General features: G+C 44.8%; 1 protein-coding gene across 2 annotated transcripts; it reads left to right on the top strand.

Moving 5' to 3' along the window:
- Positions 1-8064: 8064 nt before the first annotated feature.
- On the top strand, positions 8065-14810 carry SMKR1 (small lysine rich protein 1). Of its 2 annotated transcripts, none has more exons than XM_042248817.1 (3): positions 8065-8083; positions 8451-8502; positions 14120-14810. In XM_042248817.1, exons 2-3 carry the CDS (start codon positions 8500-8502, stop codon positions 14312-14314), a joined length of 198 nt encoding a protein of 65 aa, XP_042104751.1. In that variant the 5' UTR covers positions 8065-8083; positions 8451-8499; the 3' UTR covers positions 14315-14810. The 2 variants fall into 2 exon arrangements, with proteins under 2 accessions (XP_042104751.1, XP_027824599.1); XM_027968798.3 differs by lacking the exon at positions 8065-8083 and adding an exon at positions 8277-8375.
- Positions 14811-18531: the final 3721 nt, after the last annotated feature.

Here is an 18531-nt window from a genome sequence, read left to right on the forward strand (position 1 = left end):
GTTAGAAATTGGTCTTTGACTTCTTCAACACAAGAGAATCTTAAAGACATTCAGTTCAGTTCAGTCGCTCAGTCATGTCCGATTCTTTGCGACCCCATGAATTGCAGCACGCCAGGCCTCCCTGTTCATCACCATCTTCCGGAGTTCACTCAGACTCACATCCATCGAGTTGGTGATGCCATCCAGCCATCTCATCCTCTGTCGTCCCCTTCTCCTTCTGTCCACAATCCCTCCCAGCATCAGAGTCTTTTCCAATGAGTCAACCCTTCTCATGAGGTGGCCAAAGTACTGGAGTTTCAGCTTTAGCATCATTCCTTCCACAACTGGGTATTGTTTTTGCTTTGGCTCCATCCCTTCATTCTTTCTGGAGTTATTTCTCCACTCATCTCCAGTAGCATATTGGGCACCTAATGACCTGGGAAGTTCCTCTTTTGGTATCCTATCATTTTGCCTTTTCATACTGTTCATGGGGTTCTCAAGGCAAGAATACTGAAATGGCTTGCCATTCCCTTCTCCAGTGGACCACGCTCTGTCAGACCTCTCCACCATGACCCACCCGTCTTGGGTTGCCCCCCAGGCATGGCTTGGTTTCATTGAGTTAGACAAGGCTGTGGTCCTAGTGTGATTAGATTGACTAGTTTTCTGTGAGTATGGTTTCAGTGTGTCTGCCCTCTGATGCCCTCTTCCAACACCTACCATCTTACTTGGGTTTCTCTTACCTTGGGCTTCACGGCTGCTCCAGCAAAGCACAGCTGCTGCTCCTCACCTTGGACGAGGGGTATCTCCTTACTGCCGCCGTTTCTGACCTTCAACGTGGGATAGCTCCTCTAGGCCCTCCTGTGCCTGCGCAGTCCAAAGACATTAGGTCTAGAAAGGAAAGTTAAAATTAAAGGGATGCCTACTACTACTACTAAGTCACTTCAGTCGCGTCCGACTCTGTGTGACCCCATAGACGGCAGCCCACCAGGCTCCCACCATCCCTGGGATTCTCCAGGCAAGAACACTGGAGTGGGTTGCCATTTCCTTCTCCAGTGCATGAAAGTGAAAAGTGAAAGTGAAGTCGCTCAGTCGTGTCCGACTCCTACCAACCCCACGGACTGCAGCCTACCAGACTCCTCCATCCATGGGATTTTCCAGGCGCAAGGGGGGTAGACTAATATAAACAACTGCAAAAGCTCAGGGATTTCTGACAAACCTTTTTCTCTTGTTATTGGTTCTGGCCGGTAGCTGCTACTCTGCTCAACTCAGGTTAAATTTCTGGATTAGCTCTATTGCAGATGCTGTCTTACTCTGGCACTAGGCTGATGGAATAGGCCCTACCTGGAACATGCTGTTCTCATAGTAAAGGGCAGGAGCAAAAGACCGAACCATACCATGCAAGCACATTTAAAGCTCCTGCTTGGGTGTGGCACAGGTCAAATTGCTTGTAGTGAAAGTGTTAGTCGTTCAGTCGAGTCTGATTCTCTGCAACCCCATGAACTGTAGCTCACCAGTCTCCTCTGTCCATGGAATCTCCAAGCAAGAATACTGGAGTGGGTTGCCATTCCTCCCCCATAGGGTCTTCCCAACCCAGGGATCAAACCCGGGTTTCCTGCATGGCAGGCAGATTCTTTACCATCTGAACCACCAGAGAAGCCCAAATTGCTCATACTCTACTGGCAAAAAGCAATTGACGTGGATGAGCCTAACATTGGACCAGAGAAGCATACTACCTATAGGGAGGCAGTTGCAACCAGACATACGGGTAGACAGTGAGTCACAGCAGCTTCCCAGGTTGCCCTTGAGATTGGTGGTGGGACTTTCTGAGATGTTTTTTTTTTTAATGACTGCGCTGTTTGTCTTGCAGGATCTCAGTTCCCCAACCAGGGACTGAACCCAGGCCATGGATGTGAAAGCCAGGAGTTGTAACCACTAGGCAACCAGTGAACTCCCTAGAGATTCTTCTCTAGGGAGTTCCCTGGAACACTGAAATGAGTGGTTTGAAATATTCACAGCTTTCCAGTGAATATTTCAAACCACTTATTTCAGTGTTTTTTGCTGATATGTTCAGTGTAGCTTTCTCGACCTTCCTTCTCCATAGATCCCCAGCTCTTCCACTTGAAAAGTATTAATCATTGTCATATAAAGACCAGTGTTCTGTGCTTTCTGTTTTCCCTCCAAGTAGAATTCTTTTTTCTTTAGTCCTTCTTGAGATGACCCATATTTACAATAAAAATAGCTGAGATTAAGAATGTCCTTGTGACAAATTCCCTGGCAGTCCACTGGTTAAGACCCGATGCTTTCACTGCCAGGGCCTGGGTTCAATCCCTGGTCAGGGAACTAAGATCCCACAAGATACATGGCACAGCCAAAAAAAAAAAAAAAAAAAGAATGCATCTGTGATTTGGGGACAAAAATGACACTGGTTTATACAACAATCAAACTCATGACTTTGCTCTCATTGGATGCTATAGCTGAGCTCTGTAGCCACCTAAATATCCTTACTTACATCTTTGCCATATTCACAGGTTCCAGGAATGAAGACATGGACATACCTTTTAGAGGGTCACCATTCAACCCACTGAAACTCATCAGACACTAACAAACAGCAATATTGGTTCATTTACTCTATCAGTATTAGAGGTATAATGCAAGATCCAGGGAAGTTACTTGCAGCTATTGATGGTGTCAAAAGAGATTCAAGTAAAGAAAATTTTAGCCTTGGGTAGAGGATATGACATGAGGGAACATGTGTAAAACTGAAGAATACATTTATGTGTTGGTATTTTTATTAAGAAGGTACATGTAAAAAATTCAAATAATTTTCAGAGTACACAGTGAAAAATGTAATCTCCCAACCCAGATCTCATCTAGTTCCCCAGAATTAATCACTGTCAGTATTTTTTTCTATATTTTATTCTTTCAGAAAATTTCATATCCATCTCTTTGTCATCGACATTTTTTTTTTTTTTTACAGATAGGAGTACAAGGTACTGTTCTTTCTCTTATTTATCCTGGAGATCTATTTTTCTATATCAGTATTCTCTTGTATGGTTAAATTTAATATATCAAATAATTAAATAATTCTTCCTTAACTCTGCTTTCCGGCATTTTCCAGCTGAGAAATGTTAGGGCCAGTGCTTAAGACTCCATGCTTGCATTACAGGGAACACAGGTTCAACCTCTGGTCCCTAAGATCCCATATGTGGTACAGCCAAAAAGAAAAGAGGTTAACTTTGAAAAGAAATGTTAGAAGAAAAGGAGTAGACAGGAAGGTCAGGCTGTGTGCATGTGTGTATGTTGTGGTGGGGATGAGGTTAAGAGATTCACTCAGTTCTCACAGCAATAGGCCAAAGCTAGCTGAAATACAATTTCCTACCAGCAGTTTTGGCCATTCAGACTCTCAGCTCCTGTAAGCTGAATGAGATTGTGTCTAAGTGGGCTGTGGGGGATGTGTAGCCTGTTTGCTCCTTTAGTAGTTAGTCAGACTTAAATTTCAATAAGCAAGATTTAAATTTTTTTTTATTTTATGTAAAAGAAAATAACCAAAGCCTTTCAAAGGAACTGCAAGAGTACAAAAGTCATCCTACCTCTGCCCAAAAACCTTTGGTGACAGTGACTTTCTTACTAAATAAGACAGCACCATCTGTCCCCTTGCCTCCAAATGGAAACATTACTTTGAATATTCTGTAACTTTTTGTTCAAATGCTTCATGGAGCTAGCAGGACAAAGATCCTCCATGTGGATGCCTGTGAAAATATGTCTTTGCTGCAAGATGTGAGATAATTTACCCAGAAAGGCCATACACCATAAGAGCTCAGATTGACGGTGCAGCACCCAACTTGGTGAGTTGGAATATCCAGGCTCTGCCTCCATGAGCTGTGTGGTAAGTGACAAGTTATTTCGTCTCTCTATGCCTCAGATTAGTAGTCGTGTTAGTCGCTCAGTCATGTCCGACTCTTTGTGACCCCATGGACAGTAGTGTGCCAGGCTCCTCTGTCCACGGAGTTCTCCAAGCAAGAATACTGAAGTGGACTGCCATTTCCTTCTCCAATGCCTCCGATTCCCCATCTATAAATGGGGGTAATAATACTACCCACTTTCACCAGAATTACAAGGATTCAGTTGTCACTCAGTCATGTTCGACACTTAGCGACCTCATGAACTGCAGCACGCCAGGCCTCCCTGTCCAACACCTCCTGGAGCCCACCCAAACTCATGTCCATTGAGTCCGTGATGCCATCCAACCATCTCATCCTCTGTCGTCCCCTTCTCCTCCTGCCCTCAATCTTTCCCAGCATCAGAGTCTTTGCAAGTGAGTCAGCTCTTTGCATCAGGAGTTTCAGCTTCAACATCAGCCCTTCCAATGAACACCCAGGACTGATCTCCTTTAGGATGGACTTGTTGGATCTCCTTGCAGTCCAAGGGACTCTCAAGAGTCTGCTCCAACACCACAGTTCAAAAGCATCAATTCTTTGGTGCTTAGCTTTCTTTATAGTCCAACTCTCACATCCATACATGACTACTGGAAAAACCATAGCCTTGACTAGATGGACCTTTGTCAGCAAAGTAATGTCTTTGCTTTTTAATATGCTGTCTAGGTTGGTTATAACTTTCCTTTATAAGGATTAAATGTATCAATATAGTGGTGCTTAAAATAATGCTTGTTAAACATGAGTATTCAATAACTGCTGGTTATTCCCACCCTATTAAAGAATCCTCCACCAGGAATAGCATTTAAGTTTAAATTCTCTAGCTCAGGGGTTAGCAAACTATAGCCCAGATTTGGCCCACCAGCAGTTTTATACAACCTGTGAGCTAAGAATAGTTTTTACATTCTTAAATGCTTAGGTGCTGGGGGGGAGGGATCCATAGAAGAAAAATATGTCACATGAAAATTCTGGGACATTAAATTTTAGTTTCCATAATAATTGTATTGGAACACAGTCACGCTCATTTGTTCATGTGTTGTCTATAAATGCTTTCATTCCACATCAGCAGAGTTAAGTAGTTGGAAAAAGAGGATACAAGGCCTGAAAAGCCTAAAACATTTACTTTCTGAGTTTGCCAACCCCTGCCCTAGAAATTTCCTGAGTCTGCCCCACCTGGTCTTACTGCACTCCAAGGTTCTCACTGTTGGGACCCTAGTGCTTGAGATTATCTACGAAGAATTTTATTTTTTCTACAACTTCCTCTTCAAAACTCAGGCTACATTGGATGAAGTGAATGCAGTGCTATACTGTTGAACTTAATGAGATGAAAAGAAAAGGAAGGAAGGGAAGGAGGGAGGGCGGAAGGAAGAAACCACCAGAGTAGAAAGGAAGAAATAGGAATTTTTAAATATAACTTCTAAGAAAGATAGTGACAGAATATTCTAAGTTTGAATACTCTAAGAATGCACACTTTATTTCTGGCAATTTTTTTAAGAACAGCACAGTTAATGTTACTATTTATAAAGAAGACATAAGGATGTGTACTCATAAACAGATAAAATTAGTGCTTTTCTAATGTGAGTTTGAATAGTTATCTAAATTTAACATCATCTTCCAGTTTACACAGGAAGATTTGTTCAGTTCTTGTAGAACAAATGGATCTTAAGTCCTGAACATTAAGTGATTCTTGAGTGGACTGGTATTTAAGAAAAATGCTTATGTTGTCGATGACAGTTTCCTTTGACTCTGCAACCTGTGCTCTTTGTTGTAAGGAAGTCTGCTTTTCAGCCCCACACCTCAGCAGCCCTCCTCACCTCCTGCAGGTCAGTGCTAAGGCTTTCTCCAGTGCAAAGACTGATGACTCTTTCGGTCAGTGGAAAATGGTGCTGCCTTTGAAGTTGTACCGGTTGTCACTAGACCATCCATTTTATGTTCCACCTGTCCACTTTCATGCTTTCTTGTGCTTTATATGGTTTTTTTCTTTTTTCAGACCTCCAATCTGGAACTCAGGAAAAGCAGGACTAGAACAGATCTGAAACTAAGCCAGGTAGACATTAACCTGAGAAAGTTGTGATGACCCCACTGACTGTAAGCAAAGAGTATGAGCTGCCCCAACCCAGGGATTAACAGAGGGACCAGCAGAGGAGAAAGCACAGGTCTTCTCTAAAAGCAGCTGGAACTTTGGTTTGCTTTGCTGATGAAGGATTAGAGAAAGGAAATATATGAGAACTTGGTACACAAATACCCCCGCTTTGGAAGCCAGTTCATCAAACATATGAAGGAAAACAAAAACACAACTGACCTTGGTTGCAGAGCCTTTCAGGACCCTACCCCTGCTTCTGGGTCCAGTCTCCTCCTCCTGCCCTGGGCCTGCAATGTCCTTTCCCCTGACCTTGACATAGCTGACTCATCCTCCAAATTTCAGCTAAACCTCAGAGAGACCTTCCCCATCCACCAGTCTAAGAATTGTCAGCCATCATCACATCAATTTAATAAACTCAATGTAATACACCCTGTTGCACCTATCATTTTTATGTCTGCCAAGCCCCCCACGATTCCACCCCCCCAAAGAAAAAAAGAACTTTGTTGCATTTACGGCTGAATTCCTGGGCCCAAAATTGAGTGTCAGGCACATGATAGATGCCTGAACAGTGGAAACAGTGTCAGACTTTATTTTTTGGGGCTCCAAAATCACTGCAGATGGTGATTTCAGCCATGAAATTAAAAGACGCTTACTCCTTGGAAGGAAAGTTATGACCAACCTAGACAGCATATTGAAAAGCAGAGACATTACTTTGCCGACTAAGGTCCATCTAGTCAAGGCTATGGTTTTTTCTGTGGTCATGTATGGATGTGAGGGTTGGACTATGAAGGAGGCTGAGCGCTGAAGAATTAATGCTTTTGAACTATGGTGTTGGAAAAGACTCTTGAGAGTCCCTTGGACTGCGAGGAGATCCAACCAGTCCATTCTGAAGATCAGCCCTGGGATTTCCTTGGAAGGAATGATGCTAAAGCTGAAACTCCAGTACTGTGGCCACCTCATGTGAAGAGTTGACTCATTGGAAAAGACTCTGATGCTGGGAGGGATTGGCGGCAGGAGGAGAAGGGGACGACAGAGGATGAGATGGCTGGATGGCATCACTGACTCGATGGACATGAGTCTGAGTGAACTCTGGGAATTGGTGATGGACAAGGAGGCCTGGTGTGCTGTGATTCATGGGTTCGCAAAGAGTCGGACACGACTGAGTGACTGAACTGAACTGAACTGAACTGAACTTGAATAAAAAGAAAGGAGATGAGTCATTAAAATGAATGAGGTGCCTGGTACTAAACTGTATTCTCCCTCTGCAGGGGGGATGTCAGGATGAGCTGACGGTTGGAAGCAGCACTGCTGCTACTGGGTCCTTTCTTGCTTTATCCCACAACCAGTATAAGAACTTTTTCCAGGCTCTTTTAAAAACCATTTTGTAGGACCTCCCTGCTCCTCCAACGGTTAAGAATCCGCCTGCCAATGCAGGGGACACGGATTCCATCCCTGGTCCGGGAAGATTCCACCTCTCAGTGGGGCAATTACGCCGGTGTGCCACGACTACTGAAGCCCAAGCGCCTAGAGCCTGTGCCCTGCAACAAGAGAAGCCACCGCAACGGGAAGCCTGTGCCCTGCAACTAGAGAGAAACCCCCACTTGCCACAGCTAGAGAAAGCCTGCGCACAGCACAGCCAAGATAAATCATGAGAGATTTTGTAAATTTTGTAACGTTTCTATTATTACAGGCTCTTTTAAGACATTTCCGCATGTTGTTTTCACTTCAACCCTCAAAGGCTTTTATCTCATTTTCCAAAAAAGTACTGGAGTCTTGGCTAACTTCTCCGAGGTCAGTGAGTGGCAGAACTCACACTCACAGCTGAATCCGCCCACTCCAAGGCCAAGACGGTACCCCCGCCCCGTCCGGCCGGGTGTGGCCCGGAGCCAGCCGCCGCTGCGCCGAGCCTGGGTTCCACGAGCGCGCAACCTTAGCCAGAGTCGCGCGAGGGACAGTGGTCCGGCCAACGCGGCGCACCCGGGAGGGCTGGCGGCGACTGTCAGGAACGCGGGGGAGGGCTCCGCGGACGGGGTGGGCGGGTCGGACTCTGCCAACGGCCGGGCGCCAGGCCCGGGTGTCCAGGCAACAGGTAAACACTGCGCGGCCCCGCCCCCGCGGCGCGCGCCTCCCGACGTTTGTGCGCGCGGCTCTCCCGCGCCCGCGAGGCGCACTCGCCGCAGACGAGCATCCCGGAACATCCGTGCGGCGGGTGCGCAGTCCGGCGTGGCGGCCGCTCGGTGGCTGACGGCCTCCTTGGCCCGCCGGGCTCCCCTGAGCGCCTCGGCCTCCTTGCGCCGCGCCGCGGGAGCCGGTCCCAGACAAACGCGGCGAGGTCCCGGGACCGGCAGCGGTTCGCTGGCGAGTGCCGAGGCGGCAGCCCGGTGAGCGGCAGGAATGGGCGCGGGGGCGCCGCCCCGAGGCGATGCGGAGAACTCGGGTCTCTGTCTTTCTTTCAGGATTGGGAACCCTTGCCACACTCACCTGCTCAACTGAGAACGCATTACCATGGTAATACACGCTACTTACGTCTAAGAGGTTCCGAGGCACTTTTTAAATTGGTTTAGTACCGTTTGTCTCGTAGAGGCACGCTTTACTAAGCTTTGTTGCCGGCGCCAAGAGATTGGCGCCTTCATCTCCAAGGGTCGTGGGGCGGCATTGTCCAGCCCAGTGATCTGAGCGCTCTGGGTAAAGATGAAGGGGGAGAGGGGTTTTCTTGGTGGTCTGCGCCTGCCAAAGGGGACTGTAACCACAGAATCAGGCCCTCTTTCTGTGAGTTGGTTGGTTGAAGTCCTTTGGTTCTGTGGAGCAACTTTCACACTCAGAAAATGCCCAGGGCTCCAGTACATACCAAGAGCGACTAGTCAGGCACCTGGCTTCTGCTGCCCCGTCTAGGGTCCCAAGTGGGATTCTTTCTGTGGATGTTGTTATTGTTCAGTCCCTTAGCCGTGTCTAATCTTGCGACCCCCATGGACTGCAGCACACCAGACTTCCCTCTCCTTGGCTATCTCCTGGAGTTAGCTCAAACTCATGTCCATTGAGTCCATGATGCCATCCAACCGTCTCATCCTCTGTCGCCCCCTTCTCCCCGTTCTTCTCCTGCCCTCAGTCTTTCTCAGCATCAAGGTCTTTTCCGGTTTGTGGGCTCTTCACATCAGATGGCCAGAGTATTGGAGCTTCACTTCAGCATCAATACCTTCCAGTGAATATTGAGGGTTGATTTCCTTTAGGATTTACTGGCTTGATCTTGCTGTCCAAGGGACTCTCAAAAGTCTTCTCCAGCACCACAGTTCAAAAACGTAAATTCTTCAGCCCTCAGCCTTCTTTAACCCTACATGAATACTGGAAAAATCAGCTTTGACTATACAGACCTTTGTTGACCAAGTTAAAAAGTGACTGCTTTTTAATATGCTGTCTAGGTTTATCATAGCTTTTCTTCCTAGGAGCAGGAGTCTTTTAATTTCGTGGCTGTAGTCACCATCCACAGTGATTTTGGAGGAAATAAAGTCTGTCACTGTTACCACTTTTCTCCCATCTATTTGCTATGAAGTGATGGGACCGGATGCCATGATCTTAGTTTTTTGAATGTTGAATTTTAAGCCAGATTTTTCACTCTTCTCTTTCATCCTCATTAAGAGGCTCTTTAGTTCCTCTTCACTTTCTGCCATTACGGTGGTAATATCTGCGTATCTGAGGTTGTTGATATTTCTCCTGGCAGTCTTGATTCCAGCTTGTGCTTCATCCAGCCTGGCATTTCACATGATGTTCTCTGCATATACGGTAAGCCGGGTGACAATGTACAGCCTTGATGTACTCCTTTCCCTATTTGGAACCAGTCTTTTGTTCCATGTAAGGTTCTAATTATTGCTTCTTGACCTGCATACAGATTTTTCAGGAGGCAGGTAAGGTGATCTGGTATTCCCGTCTCTTTAAGAACTTTCCACAGTTTCTTGTGATCCACACAGTCAAAGGCTTTAGCATAGTCAATGAAGCAGATGTTTTTCTGGAATTCCCCTGGTTTTTCTATGATCCAGCAGATGTTAGCTATCTGATCTCTGGTACCTCTGCCTTTTCTAAATCCAGCTTGTACATCTAGAAGTTCTTGATTCATTTACTGTTGAAGCCTAGCTTGAAAGATTTTGAGCGTTACCTTGCTGGCATGTAAAATGAGTGCAATTGTACGGTAATTTGAACATTTTTTGGCATTGCCCTTCTTTAAGATTGGAATGAAAATTGACCTTTTCCAGTCCTGTGGCCATTGATGAGTCTTCCAAATTTGTTGGCATATTGAGTGCAGCACTTGAACAGCATCCTCTTTTAGGATTTGAAAAAACTCAGCTGGAATCCCATCACCTCCACTAGCTTTATTCATACTCATGCTCCCAAAGGCCCACTTGACTTCGCACCCCAGGATGTCTGGCTCTAGGTGAGTGACCACACCATTACGTATATCCAGGTCATTAAGACTTTTTTGTATCACTCTTCTGGATTCTTGCCACCTCTTCTTAATCTCTTCTGCTTCTGTTAGGTCCTTGCCATTTCCGTCCTTTATTGTGCCATCCTTGCATGAAATGCTCCCTTGGTATCTTCAGTTTGCTTGAAGAGCTCTCTAGTCTTTCCCATTCTGTTGTTTTCCTCTGTGCCTTTGCATTGTTCATTTAAGACAACTTCTTCTCTCTCCTTGCTGTTCTCTGGAATTCTGCGTTCAGTTGGCTGTACTGGTCCCTTTCTCCTTTGCCTTTCCTTCTCTTCTTTTCTCAGCTGTTTGCCTTGCATCTGAGTTGCATTTTATTCACTCAGCATATTTTATTCATCCCTGCAATGTTCCAGACATTGTTCTAGGTCCTGGGGAATTAAGTGAACTCATAGATAAAACGTCTGGGTAGGGAAACATACAATAAATACATAAACAAAAAGTATTATTAAATAGTAAAGAGTGCTTGGGGCAAGGAGATAGGAGGTGACAGTGCTGGGAGGGTTAATGGGAGGCCATCTGTACTTCCTCCCTCTTTGCCTGGGACAGTCCCAGTTAATGCTTGTTGAAGTGTATTGGTTTGGGCATTGAATTATATGGTCACCTTAGTAGTAGAAAAAACACAGGCATGGTGTCTGGGAGGTTTTTCTCAAGAGGTAATATTTGAGCAGAGGCTAGCACAAATATAAGAAACAAATTAGGCCCGCTGTGGAGATCTGCAGGAAGAGGAGGGAGCAGAGAGGAGCTTGGCGCATTTGGGTACTAGAAGGAAGACAAGTGTGGCTTGAAGCTGAAATGGTCTTCATTAAGGATTTGGGAGAGTTTTAAGTCGAGAGCTCTGTGTTCTGAGACCAGAAATAGCCAAGAGCCATGGGGTTGTAGTCAACCAACCCAACCAGCTCAGAACTGAAAAATTTCATTCCTTTATAGTAATTTTCTAACAGACTTGTTGAGCTAGAGTTGATACACAATAGATTGTACATATATAAAATATACAGTTTGATAAGTTTGGCATAGGTGTACAGACATTAAGCCATCACCACATTCAAGACATATGATTTGCAAATATTTCCTCCCAATCTGTGGCTTTGCTTTTCATTCTCCTTTCAGAATCTTTTGAAGAGCTTAAGTTTTCATTTTGATGGTGAATTTACCCATTTGTTCTTTTACAGACATCAAATTGGATATCATATCTAGGAAATTTTTGCCTAATCCGAGGTCACAAAGGCTTTTCTCTGTATTTTCTTCTGTAAGTTTTATAATTTTGAGCCATGTAGGTCTGTGAACCATTCTGAGTTAATTTTTGCATATGGAACATATATGGATTGAAGTTCATTGTTTTGCACATGGATATCCATTGTTCCAGCAGCATTTATAGAAATGATTATCCTATCCTTGTTCCACTGAACTGCTTTGGCACTTCTGTTGAAAATCAGTTGAATCAGTTATTTGAATCAGTTATCCAAATATACATGTGGGTCTAGTTTGCGCTTTATTAATCCGTTTGTCTATCTTAACACCAATACCATCTGACTACTATAGCTTTATAATTCTAGAAATAAGGTAGTATTAGTCCTTGAACTTTGTTCTTCTTTTTCAAAGCCCTTAGCATTTCCCTATGAACTTCAGAATCTTCCACAAAGAGATGAGAACTTTGAATAAAAATGTCAAACGTCTGTCTTATATCCTTTGCATTTCCATATGAATTTTAGAATGTTTGCCAATTTCTACAAAAAAATGAGAACCTTGAATAAAAATGTCAAACTCTTGTATGAATCTTAGTTCTCAAACCATTTTAGAGATTAAAACACACACTTTTTTTTTTTTGGCAGTTATTCCAGGTAAGTCAAGTGTGTTTGACATGCAAAAGAGTATAAAATCAGAAAGGAAGCCAAGACTCAGAATCCTTAAGAGCTTATGGCAGTGCACATCCAACACCCACAAGGATGCTTTATCAGAGACGCAGTTATCATATGGGGCACCATGTTGTTTCTCTTCATTTGGATTTCCTCACAGAAGCCAGGCCACTGTGTTGTAACATAATGTCTCGTCTTCATTCCTGCGTTTCGTATCTAGGAACATCCTCCATTTCACTTAACAAAAATGTACTTTAGTATTTGTAACACATTGACTGTTTCTCTTTGTTTAACTGAGGACATTTTTGAAGTGAGGTGCTATGAAGAGGACGTCTATTTTATACAAACATTTAGCCCTTGCAGGCATCCTTGATAACTTACACACTCCTCCTTTCCCTTGCCTAGAAGAGACACCTTTTTTGTAGTATACTCCCATCTGTTATTTTCTGTATGGGTGGGTCATAGGAATAGAGAATTCCTTGCAGCCTCATGTGGCTGTAGCAAAACTTCGGGAATCATTTGTTCCCAGGTTAGGATGGTATCCATTCCTTTGGATACCCCACAGGGCCTTAACCAGGCAGCGTGATTGTGGCCTAAGAGCACTGCTCCCAAGCCTGGTGAACGCCAGTTTGCACTGTGACCTTGCCGAGCCTCTGCTTTTCCATTTTTAAGATGCGAATATACCTCCCTCCCTTGAAACTCATGAGGATTAGAGATGATAAAAGTGATGGCAACGTCCTTTATTAAAAGTGCTTAGTGTCAGACACGTGCTATGTGCCTGAGATTCATGTCTCCCTTAATCCTCATGACTGCTCAATGAGGTTGAAAGTATCACATAACATGCCAAAATATGTATTTGATCCTAATTAGCCAATACATTTTAATTTAATCATTATTAGCAAAGTTCTGAAACATGCACAAAAAGAGTAGTAAAATGAATCACTGTATAGTCGTTATCTCAGATTCAGAAATTGTAAGCATTTTGCCACCTTGGCTTCATCTATGTTTTATTGGTCGGGTTAGGGTGGGCAAGGTGCAGTATTTTAAAGAAAATCTCAGGCTTCCTTTTATTTCATGCTTACAGATTTTAGTATGCATGTCTGAAACGTGTGAACATTTTCTTCTATGACCCAAAGCCACTCTCAGATCTAACTGAATAATGACTTGATATTGTCAAATTTTCTCAATTGCTTTTTTGTTTTAAATGCCCTTTTATGGCTTGTTCTAATCAAATTGCAAACAAGGCCCACATACTAATTGCTATAGGTTGGGGCTTTTATTTTAGTTTAGTTTTTTGTGTTTTTGGAGGTTTTTTTTGTTTTGTTTTTGAAAGTAAAGAGAACGCCGCTTCTCTTCTTAGGAGGGCATCTTTGGGCAGGCGCATGAGAGCTGGGGAAGCCTGGAACACAGAATTCTTTGTGCCAGCCTTCCCCTCCCCCTACACGCACTCCCCTCTGGCCTTTCGCATTCTCTCCCCCGCCCTGGTTTATCTCCCTGTACTTCACCCTCTCGTGGAATGACACAGCCCGCAATGTATAGGTCTTGTGCCTCAGTTTCTCCGCCTTGCTCTCCCAGTCTCTGGGAGACGGTGCTTGATAGGCAGTCGCTGCATCGGACTGCATATGACTTCTCTTACCGCTTTATATAAACGTTTTTTGTTGTCACAGGTTTTTTTCCCTTTACGAACTTTTTTTCCCCTTAAGTTCTGTGGGAAATGTTGAAAATTATATATTTTCAACGTATTTTCAAGGTTATAAGAACTAACTTTTGCCTCGTTGTGTATACTTGTCTTTGAAAGCCAGCTAAAGGGAAGAAGAAAAGCCGGGGCAAGCCTCGTGGGAAGAAGCAGAAGAAGCCGGAAGTGGACATCCTCAGCCCCGCCGCCATGCTGAACCTCTACTACATCGCGCACAACGTGGCTGACTGCCTGCAGCTGCGCGGCTTCCGCTGGCCAGGCGCTGCCAAGGCAAAGAAGGGGAAAGGCAAGACTTAAGCGAGGGCATTTCCCAGCCCCTCTCTCCTGCAAAGAACAGAACCCGGGGAAGAGAAAGCAGGATTATGCCACCGTTGCAAGCAAAATAGACTTTACTGACGACAATCTGAGGTGCAGACTGAGTGTGCTTTTCTGTGGTAGATAATGATAAATGCATTTTACTTCCTCAGCTAAACCCAGATATGAGTGAGTGAGCCAGTTTGGTTTTTCAGAAGTTAAGGGGTTGGGGGTAGGGGGGGAGAAAGTGTGCGGTAATTCCCACGCAATGTGGTGGAATTGATAGAACTTTTAAAAGTTAGTATAAATCTGGGTTAGAATTGAACCTCGCTGTCCAAGGTCAGTTCTAGCTTTCACGAGTTTTCTTTTGCCCAGAGGGGTTTTGTTTTTTAAAGTAGACATGAAAAAAGCATTGCATTTGCTCGTGGGTCCCTCTGTTGACCATAGTTTCCTTTCCTCATCTTTTTCTAGAAAAGTAATAAATATTTTGTTACTAGCATTTTCTCCTCAGCAGCCTCTTGTCTGACTTGAATTAGCCACAGACACCGATGGAGACCGGGGTGGTCAGCCCTGCTCTGACCTTGCTAGGGCTCGAGGACAATAGCTCAAAGGAAGGACAGGGTCAGTGGTCCAGGTGCAGGGTGCTCATGCTTAGTCCCTAAGTCATTTCCGACTCTTTGACCCCATGGACTGTAGCCTACCAGCTCCTCTCTCCATGGGATTTACAGGGAGAAGGAGGTAAATCGTCCCTCGTCCCTCTCCTTTCTCTTTCACTGAACTCTTCATCCTTTTTCTCCACATTTACATCTTCCCACCTTCTGCAGCCCTTTCTTTTAAGCTTGGCTGACCCTGACTCTTGGGGTCACTACTGGAAATGAGCCTTTTGCCTCCTACTGATATTCTGGGATCTCCCCAGCCTGTGTGGATACACTTAGGAGAGAAAACCGCAATTGGTTGTGCTTGGCCCCCAAAGACCTAAAAGCCCCAAATATGTAACATGAAAGGAAAGGCACCTTTAAGTGTAAGCACCATCTTTGAATCTCATAACTATCAGAGATTTTGTAAATATCAGAGAAAAAAGGCAAGTATGTGAATCTTTGTACAGAGAAGGGGGATTTTGCTCGGAAGCTGTGAGCTGGGGGTGACACTTGTCTGGCTGTGTTGTCTGTGTGGACTTCGTGTGAGCCCTTGGCTGGCTGTCAGGGGACCCTGACTCAGGTCAGGTGAAAGATGGTGCTCCTCTTAACCTGAAAGGACCCTGTCTGTTCCTGAGAAATAGGGCAACCTTCCCACTCTGCTGACACTGCGGCGCTGTATCCGAGCAGTTTCTGTGGACACACCAGCTCTAGTCCAGTCCTTCTCAAACCTGGGCGTGCACCATGGTCACCAGAAGACTCCCAAAAGCTCAGGTTGCTGGGCCCTACCCAGCAGGAAGGGTGGGGTTCAAGAATTTGCGTTTCCACTAAACTCCCAGGTTGTGCTGCTGCAGGACCCTTGGAGAAGCCCGGCTCTAGTTCTTGCTGCCTCACCAGATGCTGAAAGACCTGACGGATCTCTGACCTTGTAGGATGTCTGAGGCCCTGCTCTGCCTCTCTTGGGGTTCAGGAGCTCGTGTCTGAGCCATTGTGTTTATCTGAACATAAGGGAGGTGGCAACTGCGTTGCTGCTTTCTGGTCTCCACAGCAGGAGAACGTTGCTGAAGAGAGGACAGCCGTGCCAGTCACAGACTTCTGTGGGCCGAGTGGATCATCTGGAGCTGGCAATGCCTTCCTCTTTTGAGATGGTTAAATGATAAGCACGCAGAAGGGACTAGAAGCATTTGAACAGAGGAAGTACTGACTTGATTGGATGGGGCGCTGTGTACTTGGAGTCTCCACCCAGGTTTTAGCAGAGTGGCTATTTAGTATTGTGCTCATTGCAATGCTGGGGCTCTGAGAAGCCCTTAGGAGTTTTGAATTGAATAGCTGTGGCGGAGGTATAGTGGGTGTATAACATGAACTACCACACGCAAGCCATATAAAAGTTGTGGCACATTTTACTTCAAACAGAATATTTTTTGGTGAAACACTCTAAAATTTTCTTCAATAAAATTATCTTATTTTGACAATTTCTTGAGTATCTGCTAGGAAGGTAAGACAGGGTCCCTACCCTTCAGGTGCTCCCAGCCTGGTGAAGGGGGCTGATGCCCAGGTTCCATTGTGGTGGCAGGTGCATTTCTATTTCCACTTGGATAAAGCACATTCATCGTCTGGTTTATGCAGTTGATTAGGAAGAGGGTGAGACTAGCCTTTATAGGACACCTGGGGTCCCTCTGATGATAAAATAGGTCCTCGAACCCTGCGGTTTTTATTTCTCCTAAACCCAACTCAGCCAGGATCCTGATCCTTCCTATGGATGAGAATTCAAAGGGGAGCCTGTGAAAGGAGCCGTGACGGGAAAGTCCACACACAGGCCACACGTGGGCTGTGGGAGGCAAGCCTCCTTGCTGTGAGGCTACTGGAGCCTTTTGTGAAGGAAGCGCTGTTCCAGTGCGAGGGAAGAGGCAGGGCTCATGGCCAGAAACTCCAAGAACATGCGAAATGTCCATGGAAGCGGAAGGGAGATGTGGCAATGCATGTGGAGAGAGGATATGTATATTTATTTTTGCCACTGTTGAGGGCCCTCAACAGTGAAAGCTCAAAGTCCTAAACATTGGATCGCCAGGGAATTCCCTGGAGAGGACATTTTTTAGAAAGGAAGTACCCCTTGCAAAATTGATGACAATTTAAAAATCCCTGGTGGCTCAGACAGTAAAGAATCCTGCAAAGCAGGAGACCTGGGTTCGATCCTTGGGTTGGGAAGATCCCCTGGAGGAGGGCATGGCAACCCACTCCAGTATTCTTGCCTGGAGAATCCCCATGGACAGAGGAGCCTGGCAGGCTATAGTCCATGGGGTCAGAAAGACTGAGCAACTAACCACTGCACACAGTACAAAAAGGACAATAAGAGTTGTTTGGTTTTTTTTTTTTTTCCAAGCTTACCAAGAGAGCAAGAGGAAGTGCAATGACACCTAGGCCTTTTACCTAAATCACAGTTCTCAGCTTGGCTCTATTCACATTTGGGGCTAAATAGCTGGTTGTCATGAAAGTCTGTCCTGTGCACTGTGGGATATTCAGCATCATCCTGAGGGAGTCATTTCCTAGGCAGGTTGATAAGAAGTCTAGGGGTCCCCAAGGAGAGAGGGGTCTGGAATTCTCAAGGAGGAAGATAGGACAAACTTTTTTCCTTCTCTACACTCCTTAGGATTATATAACAACAATGTATTCTGCCTGAGGACAGTCTCTGGATTAAACCTTCTGGCTAATTATCTTAAAATGTAAATTATGGGAGTAGGTCTGATGAGGACTTTACAACCTCCAGACATTCTTTTGATTTACTGGAGAGTATATAACTCCATTGTTACCACTAGCAAGGGGGCACTCTTTCTACCCCCTTCTGATGCCTATGTCAGAAGCTTTCTCTATCTCCTTTATACTTTAATAAAACTTTATTACACAAAAGCTCTGAGCGATCAAGCCTCGTCTCTGGCCCCGGATTGAATTCTTCTCCAACAACAACCTTTCAATCCCTGGTCTCCACCTACCAGATGCTGGTAGCACCAATTCAGCTGAGGAAGACATCATCATATCTGGGAGGCAAAGTCATTCCAAGTTGAAACCATTGACCTAGCATTTTGTCAAATTTGCATACCTACACACATATAATACAAATATATATGTAAACATTTGTATATCTACATATATTTCTTATATACACATAATCAGAGTAAGTATGTATACATACACATGTGTAATATATATATATAATAAATACATACATGTATATCTATATATATTTCTTATATACTGACAATCAGAGTAAGTGGCAGCTATTAAATTGTGAATCTCTGTATAAAACATATGCAGGGCTTCCCCGGTGGTCCAGAGGTGAAGAATCAGCCCACCAACGCAGGGAATATGAGTTTGATCCCCGGTCCAGGAAGATCCCACAAGCAGTGGGGCAACTAAGTCATGTACCCTTGAGCGCTGCTCTGAAACAAGAGAAGTCATCACAATGAGAAGCCTGTGCACCACAACGAAAAGTAGCCCCTCACTCACTGCAGCTAGAGAAAACCAGCATGCAGCATTGAAGACCCAGTGCAACCATAAATAAATTTATTTTTTAAAATATGCATATTATAC

This window comes from Ovis aries, chromosome 4, assembly GCF_016772045.2.
Source record: "Ovis aries strain OAR_USU_Benz2616 breed Rambouillet chromosome 4, ARS-UI_Ramb_v3.0, whole genome shotgun sequence".
Classification (NCBI taxonomy): domain Eukaryota; kingdom Metazoa; phylum Chordata; class Mammalia; order Artiodactyla; family Bovidae; genus Ovis; species Ovis aries.